At 37.2% G+C, this 12,301-nt stretch overlaps 1 protein-coding gene across 1 annotated transcript in view; it reads right to left on the bottom strand.

Annotated features, from left to right (window-relative positions):
• Positions 1-12,301, bottom strand: part of uxs1 (UDP-glucuronate decarboxylase 1) — a 75,152-nt gene that overhangs the window by 8,474 nt on the left and 54,377 nt on the right. The window contains exons 10-11 of the mRNA XM_036596721.1: positions 5,229-5,348; positions 2,916-2,959 (exon numbers count right to left, since the gene is read on the bottom strand). Of these exons, the coding sequence (XP_036452614.1) occupies positions 2,916-2,959; positions 5,229-5,348 (164 nt within the window). The remainder of the gene's footprint in view (positions 1-2,915; positions 2,960-5,228; positions 5,349-12,301) is intronic.

The raw sequence follows: 12,301 nt of genomic DNA, 5'->3' as shown, positions 1-12,301 counted from the left end.
TTCTCTATTAGTGGAATGTATTTCTGATAAGGTGGTGGAGGTGGGATAAGGCCACCTGCTCCAGTATTCCATACTGCTCCCATTATACATGCTCAAGGAGGTCTCAAAACATATATTTGCAATGATCTCAAGACCCATGATCTCAAGACATATTTGCTGAGCTACAGTTCATCAGCATCAGGAGTTGAATGATCTTGATTTAATGGCTTCCCCAGAGATTTTTCAGGAGTAGAAACCAACCTGAGAAAAGCCCAGCTGATTGAATATGAGGGGGAGGGTGATAATGTCATGATGCAAACCAGATTCTCTTCCCCATCTCTGCAGGAGTAAACAGAAGCCCTATGACAAACTGCATGCTCCTGTTCTCAGTTCTGATTTCTCATGAAGTACAGAGATCAGCATGCAGAAAATGAGCATACATACTGCATCTGGCAACAGCATTACAACTATACAGAGGCAATTTCACAGGCATTAAACAAAGATATTCCTAATATCACATCCTAACTTTTCTGCATCCTCAGAGTAGAGCCCTTACGATTTATTGGTTGGATGAGAATATCTATTATTTTGCCAAGCACTGTCATCCACATCAGCACAGGCTCCATCATTTCTGTTCACCAAAACAGCAAATGGGAGAGAATGGGAATAATTGCGCTTGCGTCTAACCAAGTAATATTCTGGCAATAACCTGTTGGACTGCACTTGTGCCAGCACAAAAATAGGGCCTTAGTATTGTTCATCGGCTACTTAGGTCTTAAGAAGATTGCACAAATTTTGGAAAATTCACATTTCATAATTAGACACTAACCTCTGAAAAACACAGCAGATAAAGTTCAGTCAAACTGAGTACATCATCAATGTGCCAATTTGCACTGTTTTCCATGCAAATAATGTGTTTCATTCTAGCACAAAAAAAGTAAGAACAGAGACTGAAAAACTGTTTTGGATATGAATGAAAAGTAAAAACCTTGAGTTCCAATCAAAAACTTGGTTTGAGGAGTGTGTTCAGCAAGGTATCGCGTCCATCACTGAGGTATCTGAGTGAGAAGACGAAGTCAAGGTCCCTGGTAGTCTCTCTTTATGCAACTTTAATTACGCAAACACTACACTGCCAGGTAAAGGTTTGCTCTGCTTAGACAGCGAGGCTTCAAACACCCTGTGATGGCTCTGATCTCTCATCACCAATGAGGAGTTTAAGTTTGCCAAGGAAATGCTTCTGCCTTGCACAGCTCAGTGGATGAAAGGTGCTTGATTAAATTACACTCAAAAGAGCCTCTGCACATGCAGCGTTCACACTAGATTTCTCTGAAGACCCTGTCCACCTACACAGATTCAGTCTAGAGAGGGAGTGGGGTGACAAAAGTCACCTGTGTAGCAAAACAAAGATTTTGCAATAACAAAAATATTTTAGAAAATTCTTTGGAAATTAAGATGCTAAAGGTTTGATGAGATCCCTACTCTTTGTTCCCATAGCCAGACAGCCTTCAGCATACATTTGGAGAGAGGTTCACACACCACAAATAAACAACAAAGTTCCTTTACACCAAAGCAAGCCTTTATCAGTCTGTAAGCAAATACAAATATTTTTTCAATCAAAACAGCCATTCTGCCTTTGAAATGTCTTTCTCTCATTACAGCTCTAAGAATGTGTCCTGAAATATCCCTCAGAACAATCCATCACCAGTGATTCATTTCAGTCCAAAAAGACAGATCCTAAATGTGCACATCTGCACAAGAAACACCTGAGCGTCACATGCTGTGCATTAGTGCTGGTGATTATATTGTCTCTACCAGTACTGGTGTTAAAAACATAGAGCAGTTCAAAACACATTAAAGCTAAAAGAAATGCAGTTTCTGTATTTGTGTAAGGTTCCATTATGTACAATTTTAAGACACAGTAAATAGAACAACCCAGTCAAAATAAGCTGTGTCAGGATAGTGAGATATTCTTTCAGAACAGATTACCAGTCAACAACACTGCAAGCTCTCCTCAGCCAGTAGCAATGTTCTCTCAAATAGTGGACTTCAAAAACAGTTTAAAAAGTTAAAAAACGTACGGTCCTTCTGAGAAATGAGTCCTTGGGCTTTTTTTTGTAGACTTGTTTTGTTTCTTAGGTACTTTTTCATTGTAATGATCAGCTGGGTACTCATGTTTACTGAAAGCAAAGGAACACAACAGCAGTAACAAAAGGATGGAATAACAGACAGAAAGAATGGAACAGAAGGACACTGTGTTTTTCTGAACACAGCTGATAACAGTGTGCCATTTCCTGCCTAAACCAGCCTTAGAAACAGTGACAGCATGCTCAAACACATATTAAACATAAATCTACTCAGAGTGCACACTCTGTGACTGTACCTCAATTAAAAAAACATCTGTATCAGCAGATATTCAGTATTAGACTCAGATCAGATCTGGGGACAAAAAATTAGACCTGGGCATTCCTATGATTTATACCTAGTACTCTGTTAAAAGATTAATAAAATAACAATAACAATAATAATATGCTAATAATGACAAATAATACAAATTCAGCAAATTCCATTGCACATTCACATATTACAATATTTAAAAATGATTACCTATCATTGTCTCTACAATGATTTCTATATGTGCAATTACTTTTGTCATTAATATTCTACTTTTAGTGTTATTAGTAATTTTATAAAGATTATAGTGATTTAAAGCACAAAACAAGCATTTTTTAGGCTAATAAAATATTATTAGTCTGACCAGATGCAAGTATGGTTATACAGAAACCCCAAGACGGAACGTTGGTGAACTGTCTGCCCAACATTTTTTGTACGATCAGATTTTTCTGTAAGTAACTTTGATGAATAGAGGCCACCAAATCAGGGTATGAGTCAAACTTCACTGAATTCAAAATGACATACTGAAGTGTGGCCAGGCTTACCTGACATACTGGAAGGCTCTGGTCTGAGATCCTGAACCATAAACCTGAAGAAAACAGGAAAGAGCAATATGCATCAAAATGAGAGAGCAGGGATGGACAATATGACAATATGATCTTTCCTGAACATATCGTGGACACTGTCAGTACTTAAACAGCTGCATGCTTCATTAGAACCATAAATAGTCATGTTTAAATGGACTTGAAATGTTAAATAAAAAAGCCATTGAAAAAATCGGCATTTTTGAAGTGAAGCATTGTTTTTTTAGTTGGAATTATTCATTCCAACTAAAAAACAAAATATCATGATGCACATCAAACAGAGAAAGAGAGAGAGAGAGAGAGAGAAAGAGAGAGAGAGAGAGAGAGAGAGAAACAATAATACATAATAATAGTTGACTATTAATTACCATATAAATGTATCTGATATATTTAAGGCAGTGTCTACTCACACCAAGTGGAAATAGCATTAACCACGCAGTCTGGTTATACTAACTTTGCTTGGTAAATCATGTGATTAAAGCACACCAAAATGTCTGTTTTGCTGAGGTTTCCATACTTTCCATGACTTGGGAGAAGCTTTGTTCAAGAGAAAACTGGAGAGCTACTGAGTTATTTAGTATTAACAAGAAGTGCAAGTAAGGGTACCCCCCCCCATTCACTTTACATAAGTATTCAATAAATCATTAATTAAAATATCAATCTACCAGTCACAATTTTTAAAGGTAAAACATTATCTAGGAGAATGTAGTATGATGCTGGTTGGAACAGTGTAGTGGATAACACCTCTGTCCTTCATGTTAAAGACTGGGGTTTGACTCCCCATCTGGGCAAAAAGTTGGATTTGCACACTATTTTCAATAGTTCTTGTTTAAAAAAAAAAAAAGCAATAAATACTTTTTTGAAAATGAAAAAAGAGAGAAAGATTTTTTTGGCTGAAACAGGCCTATTATATTATTGAATCAATATTACTGAATCAATATCAAGAAAGAGTATAAAACAGTATATAATTAGATAAGTGTAAATTGCATGATGTTAGTGTGAAAAGTGTAAATAGTAAAATCTTGGAATTTCCACTAAGTGTACATAGCAACATCATTCTATTTGCATCTGTCTATAATCAAATAATCCATTTACATTTGACTTTAGCAAACTGAACTGTCAAATAGTAAATTGGGTGGCATCTCAAGAGCTTTTTTAATCTGGATAACCTTTTCATACTGTGCCGTTCTCATGCTGTATGGTACCGATATAGCGAGATGTTAGCCTTCACCTGTTTAATCCTAAAACTTCACAAAGAACAGGTTACATGTAACATACTAAACATAGAAAAATATTTAAGGCAAAACAAATTTAACATTCTTTTGCTGCACAAAACTGATTTCCTGAATTGATTCACTGTTTTTGTGCCGTTTGCTCATGCATGTGGGTCGCCTTTAGTTAACAGTTCCTGATTGGTCAACCAATATGGATAAGCTCCTGGACAAATGGTGCTGCTATTGGTATTTATGTATCGTTAGTTCATTACATGTAGCTTAGCCTATTTTTAATAGTTAGAATGAAAGCACTGGCATGGCTGTGACCATCTTAACCATTTCGAATGCCGAGTGTCGTTCTGTGCTCTCCAGTCATGGCGGAAAGGGTTTGAAAGTGTGGGCTTGCTTTTCTAAATTAATGATAATGCAACTAAATGCAAAATATGTAAAGCAGTAGTTGCTTGTAAAGCAGGTAACAACAGCAACCTCATGAAACACTTAGAAATACAACACTATAAATCTGAAGCAGTGCAGCATGTATGCACCTATGTCTTCAGTGCAGACTCCCAGTGTTACGATGAACTGTGCTAACCTTGTCGAAATGTCCTACCCTAGCGCATACGTACAGGTAGTTCCCTACATAAAACTCTATGTAGGATATTTTGATATCCTAAATCAGCATTAAAACTACAAAGCTGAAGTCAGCTTCCTATCTGCCAGCTTCTTGTTCGAATTTTCCCATTCCAACTCAAAAGGTGCAGCAGTCACATGCCGCCACCTCAGGCATTGTAATAATAACTGCTGCACCATTTAAGGTAAAATGAGGAAATTCAAACAAGAAGCTGGCAGATGGGAAGCCAACTTCAGCCTAGTGTTAAAACTACAAGTATAGTAGTTTTGACAGTCTGAATGTCCTTTTTTTCTAAAATCAGTTAAAAGTGGGAGATAGGCTCTAAGAACCAAAATGTGAAATCTGAGCCTGGCCTGACATGAGAAATGATGTTCAAAGCTAGTTTAGACAAGAATTTTAAGTGCTACTGCACAGCAGTGTGAGCCTCACCGTCAGCGGCTCCCCCTGTAGAGCCTGTAGAATGAAATTGCTGACCACTCGACCATCGTTCATGTGCATACGAGAACCAAAAGTGTTGAAGATCCGTGCCACTCGTACCTCCACCCCCTCCTGAAGGACAGAAGAAGAATAGAATTGGAATGCTAGTTTATAAGATACGCACACTACTGAAAATGGAAAAGCCATTTGCATTAGTAGAGACTAAACAAATCATAAAATCGCATACACTGACAGCAACATATGCACATGCACAAAGGAAGGTCCACAGGGTGCTCCATTCTGAGATTTAAAAGAAGTATTTTGTGCCTACCTTTGTACATGAATAAAAACATTAAAGCTGTCATGAATCATTCATATTACCAACAAGAGCTGTTGTATCACCAAAGGTTCATCCAAAGCCATGCAGGAACCCAGTCATCAAGCATACAAACGTGGTCCACTTAAGTGAAGCAATTTCCAGTAAAGGTGATTACAGGTCAATACACACTTTCATCACATAATCAATCATGAGCAGTGTGAAATGGAAAGCCCTTAAATTAGTGATGGGGGAACACAGCACTTAGATGGATATTAGTGCAGGCTAATTGTACCACCTGCCCAACTGAGAAACAGGATTGAAACTAACAATTTGCTCTCCATTTAAGCAGACGGACAAAGAGAGAGTACTTATTTTTCGTGCAGGCTAATAAGTCTTCCAATCCATATACTTGACCTTATGATGGACTGTCAAGTATATAGCAAATCCAGAATACAGCCTAATGACAACAAGTACTAAGTGACAACACTGGGATGTTTCCTTGCTCTGCTGAAGTGGGGTGCATAGATGCTGAAAGAACCATATTCAAAACAAAAGAGCCTAGCAGCAGCAACAGTTAACTATCATCAAAAATATTATACATCTTGTTTTGCATGTTTTGTACTAAGATCTACTGAAAGGATGGGAATGTATTTGTTATTCATTAGCATTTAATATACACTAAACACACCTATTTTATTGGCTTCCTGTTGTGGAACTGGTGTGGCCAACAGGTAGTGTCTGTTGCCCTTTAAATCATAAACAGCTTGATGCTGCCTTTCTGATTGTAGTTATAGGTTTTGAACAAATGCATGAATTAATCAGACAACTTTTTTTTACAGACTGATATTTCACTGCTACGGTGATTTTGAAAGCTGATGGGGAACAACTGACAAGTCAATAGTTAGTGACCCCCTTTGGATTCAGTGGGCAAGATTGGACTGAGGTGTCCTTAAAAAAAGAGCATTTAAGAACTGTACAAATTGGCAACAATCAGTTCAGTAGAGGCCAGCAAGTGAGAGTGACCAAAGCTGTTAGGAAAAAACAAATCACTCAGATAAACAACAATCCAACAATGCAAACATATTGTATGCCTAAAAAAAGGGTCATTGGAAAAACTGATTTCCGAGATGGAATGCTTGTCTGTGGTTACATGGACTACCTGTCAGACATTCATCTCCAAGCTGCCTCCATCTTAGGCCTCACAATGGCAAAAAACAAGGAAATCAATAGTGATAAACGGCTAGCTTAGCTTAATTAAAAACTAAAAACTGTGTTCTTCAGAAAACTTTATGATAAGGAAAAAACACAAAAGAACTCAAGAGAACTCTAAGAGCCATTTGAAGCAATGCCTGTTGATGAACTATCTTCATGGATGTATTTCATGTTAGATAACTAAACTCCAACAGATAACAGACCAGATTAATAACGCATGGTAGTAACAGTGATACACCATGCTAAATGTCTGGTACAGTTTAATAAGCATTGTTCATAAACCCTCTGTGGTGGTGGTGTCTTTTGTGGCAAGAGCCAATCAAAATTCACATGTAATTGATGCAATACATGTAAAAGACTCACACCAAGTGAAGCCGCAGTTGGCTGCCAAAATAATGTGAAAGAAATCAAAATTATGAAATCTATATTCTCAGAAACAGAGCTACACATTTTAAAGAAAAGTGCTGACAAATAACAGAGCAGAAATTACACAATGAAAAAAGATATAGGAGACAATTGGGGAACTTCTAAACGCAGTAGCAAATGTAACACAAATTGCTTCTGGCTGTCAGAAGTGATGGCAAGAAAAAAAGGAAACATTAAAGATAAGGCATTTAGATAGTAACAGGGGTCCCAGCAAACCATATAGCTTTAAACACAAAGTTTCTTTATCAAAAAATGGTGACACTATAAAAAAACACTATAAAAAAAGTATGCTTAGAAACCTTAGGAATTACATTTTATCACATAAGATTGTTTTTCTCATTGATACAATTGAAGATTTTTTCATTTTAATTATAATTTTATAATAAGTGTTCATTATAATTGCAGAAACCATTTTTATGAACATGAATTAAGGTTTAACATGTCATTTTCAGAAATCTCAGGAATACAAACGTGAAAGGTTAAACTCACCTAGTTAATATTAAATATCAAGTAGTGAAAGTTCCATTTTGACAAAATTGAATTCCTTTGTAAAATCCACTGTAAACTGAAAAATATGCAAAAAATTAATTTCATCTGAACCAGGCTTGGCCAAAATAAACTGTAGCCAATTTAATTAAATGTCAGAATACAACCTGGTTCATTTACACAGATTTGTGACTTGGCTAATCAGATAAATCAATCATCAGCACCTGCATGTATTACTTTAGAGAATAATTATAATTAATTATTATTAGTAGTAATTATTATTAATTGTTTTAACTGTATTATTGTTATGATTATAAACATTTGGATTAATCTTCTTCATAAAGTGTAAGTAATGTTAGATAATTGCAGCTAAAATTGCTTGCAAACTCCTGTTGGCTAAAATAAGCTGTAGCTGATGAGACTAAACATCAAAAACAGCATCACAGATCCAGTTTGGCTCATAAATGTTCTGGAGAATTTGTGGGATGGGGTTTAAATGCAAGTTGCTATGAATGTTGATCCATGTTCTAAGTCCAGGCGCAGCAGAGTAGAGCTGTAAGATCAAACTATTTACGAAGGTGGAGTAAAGTCATAACATTAGGAAATGATGGTTCCTATTTCACATTTCAGTGATGGGGTCACAGGTTCAAGCACTGCCTGGTTGGAGTGCCATCACAACATGAGTTGTGAACAATGTAGGTTGTGAGGAAATTGATGTGAGTCACTTCTCAACCTTCATGTAGATGGAAGGGGATGGGAGGTGAGTTCAAGGTGTAAAAAAAAAAAAGGTAATTTAAATGTTGTTCTGCTTCACTTTCTATGAACTAGAGCTCCAATTTTACCTATTGCACTTTTAAGATTGAGTGTCGTTTGACATGGATTCTGATTTGTATTTTCACAGGCAGCACAGCCACACAGTGCATATCTCAAGGACACTGAAGGTAATAAACAACCCAACTTAGGTTGATATCTCTGCTGTCGGAACAAAACCTTATATCTCCATTTTTGTCATTTTTCAGCTTTTGACAATTTGAATATGCCTGTTGCCCTTTACATTGTGTGTAAATTTCATGATGAATGGAACAAACCAAATGGATTAAAAAATCCTTGGAAAAAAGTCTGTTTCTGTTTTTCCCTTCTCCTGTAAAGTTAGCATTTTGGAGATAGGACGTTTTGTTCTGACAACTGCGATATGCAAGGTTGTCCATTACAGCTACAGTAAAATGTGCATAAATGTGACAGAGTCTTTAGACCACTTACGTGAAAGTACCATTTGGTAGTGTTGTGAATGCACTATGATTTAGTGTGTGCAGCACCTCTCGTTCTGTCCAGTGAAGTCTAAGGCTTGCATCTTGCATTACCATGCTAATGAAATGTACTTCTTGTGTTCAGTGAGTTCTTGTCAGTACAAAAAAATGCTCATAGAAGCATGCAGTATACGCATTATAATACAAATATGTGAAAAATATATTTATATGCTCATTGTGCACTTCTTTTGTATCTATGGCCGGTCAGGTCAGGCTAAGAGACCTTGCGTGTGACTCTTGAGGTAAAAGGCAGGAGACTGAATTCTAAGTGCAATGCTGACCCTGAGGCTAGATTTGTATGCTAATGTGGTAGTGTTGCATCAGATCCACGGCAAGAATAGAAGCTGCAGCCCAGAAAAGCCCTTTCTGTACTGAATACATCCCACTGCATTCATACTGTCTGACTACAGAGAGAAGAGAGAAATATAGATGGGGAGATGAATGCATGGAAAAGAATACAAATGGACCATAAAAGAGAAACACAGCAAGAAACCTTGGGGATGAAAAACAGATATATTGTCATAACCTCAGGTGATGTACAGATATCCAAATATTTATAGGGTGGGTGTGTGCATGCATTTAGACTTGCTAGAGCTGAGACAATCCAAGTGATGTGAGATGCTAATATGAGGAGACAAGGAGATGGCAGGAGAGCTTGAAGTATGTGACCACATTCTGCTAATTAGTGGCTAGCAGACCTGAGGGATTAAAAGGTGACAGATCTGCACTTTTATTGGCCTGCTGCTCTAACACATTCAGCAATGTGATGGACATAGATAGGATGTGAGAAACAGGATGTGAGGAGAGAGCGAGAGCGAGAGAGAGAGAGAGAGAGAGAGCGAGAGAGAGAGAGAGAGAGAGAGAGAGAGAGAGAGAGAGAGAGAGAGAGAGAGAGAGAGAGAGAGAGAGAGAGAGGATATCAAAAGGCCTGTGCCATTAACTGAATCCTCTTCATTGGGTAACTGTGTGGAAAATGACTGCAGTTAATAGTTAAACTAGGACTTTGGACTTTAACCTCTACAAACCATTAACATACACGCAAACATGTTATAAAGAAGAAAGACTGGTCACTGGTTAAAATATGAATGGGAGCGCTTGTAACGCTCAACATGGCATCTGTTCGCGGAGAAAATCCCACCCTTGAAGAAAAAGAGCCAATCAGCTTGCTGGTTAGGCTGCAAGCAGAGGAAGGTCTACAATATTGTGGAGCTAGTGGGAAAAGCCGCTCTTCGCTGTGGAGATCTGCATAAGCGCAGCAGACAGAACAAGCTGAAAAATAACGTTTTTTTTCTGTTTTCCTGTTGTGAGCCGAACATTACAAACTATTTATGAGGTTTAGACAGGTTTTACCGGTAATTTCTAATATGTTTTAAATGGTAATTTGACCTTCAGTTTCAAGTCTCTCCCCATTCAAAGAGATAGGAGCCTGGTCTTGTATGACTGGAAATAACTGTCTGGCGGTGGAAATCACAGCGCAGTTCAAAAGTTGCGGTTGTGATTTATTCTTGTCTTTAATTTGATCACAATTGTACTAATAAACAACAGAATTGTGAATGTCACACAAACTTTAAACATCTAAGGCTGTAATGTCTGAAACTGCTTAGCCTGTATGAGAGCTGAGACAGGACCACCACAGAGCAGGTATTATTTGGGTGATGGACCATTTTCAGCACTGCAGTGCGACTGACACGGAGGTGGCGTGTTAGTGTGTGTTGTGCTGGTACAAGTGGGTCAAACAGCAGTCCTGGAAACAGCAAGCAGCGTTTAAATGCAACACCCGCATAATGGCAACAACACACTTTTGGAGTGACGCTGAAACCAACGTACTTGGAAAAATGAAGAATGTGAATATTCTTTATCTTGCAGATGATGTATATTCATATTTACTGCTAAAGCTCCTGAACAATGTTTGAGTTTTATGTTAGGTTTATGTCACGTCTTATTCTGTGAGTTTACTGGTGGATTGCAAAGCAGAAATAAAATTATTGCCTTATCCATGTAGACTTGGAGTTTTCCCATTATTTGATTTCCTAAGATGTACATGCACTGTACATTACTGACAACATCTGATTTTCTGCAGTTATCAGATTATTGCATTCATGTAAACATTCGACATCTGATCTGCCAAATTACTAATCAGAGTCAGCAATATGTATAGGACACATATACACATAAACAAGTACAAGTACAGGTTTGTGCACTAAATATAGAACTGTTTTCAAGTAGCCAGCAAACAATATGTAACTCTGGATTAAGAATTTCCCCTCTAGTAAAGTGCCACTGCATTCAACTAATTGGTATGGATGCATATACAAAGAGACAGCAAAATAATCATCTCAGCTTTAATGTGATTTGACAAGCTGTCCAATTATCATCAACTAATTGAATATCGTCGTCACACAGTCAGACTTCAAACATGCGTTTTTCAACATTTATATTTTGTTAAACTTGCTTACAAAATACCCTTGACTTAACTGTCTATAACCAGATTTACAAAACACACCAGCAGATTTTTCCTGACATTAAGAATAAACAGTGTAGCAGTAACATGTTTATAAATTCTATCTGCTTGTTTTACTGCTTGCGTGATATGACGCTTTCTGTGATTTACAAGCACCAGAAGTGATTCATAACACAACTTAACACTGCAAGAAATAACTCCTAAATCACTCTGGCAGTAATTTTCCAAGTGAGAATCGAAGTAAGAATCCAATGCAGTTTAACCCTTGTGTGGTGTTTCAATGTTTACCAAAAGAAAAAATGTTGCAATTTATTATTATTTCAAAGACTCCTTGGCCTTTGCTCATTTTCTGTGAAGAACACATAAAATAAGACATTTTCAATTACTTCACACTGTTCACCCCCTACACATTTATATTATGTGGTGTATGGGTTAACCCACGGAGAATAAAAGTGTGGAGGTGCTGTGTTCCTTCACTCTGTTCTCCTCCTACATGGTCTGCTATTAGTGTGTGTGTCTGTGTTTGTGTTTGTGTGTGTGTGTGTGTGTGTGTGTGTGTGTGTGTGTGTGTGTGTAAGGGGGGACAACATGGACAGGCTGCTGACTGGCTACAGCTGCTAAAGGAGAACTCTACGCTGGCCACTTGTGATATTTTAAACATCTGGTATTTTTATAAAAATTGTTAAGGCTGTGTCCACACATTCAAGTAATCAACACATTTGCATTTGTTAAACTTTAATCCATGTTAGTAAAATTGTTACTGTAATTGTAATGAACAAGGATCGCATTATGTTAATAAGAAATAAAATATTACATGCTAGAATATAATTCCTACAATTAAAAGTTTAAATCAGGATGTTGTAATTAAATCTTT

This window comes from Colossoma macropomum, unplaced genomic scaffold (genome assembly GCF_904425465.1).
Source record: "Colossoma macropomum unplaced genomic scaffold, Colossoma_macropomum, whole genome shotgun sequence".
Classification (NCBI taxonomy): domain Eukaryota; kingdom Metazoa; phylum Chordata; class Actinopteri; order Characiformes; family Serrasalmidae; genus Colossoma; species Colossoma macropomum.
This window is presented reverse-complemented; position numbering and strand designations above follow the sequence as displayed.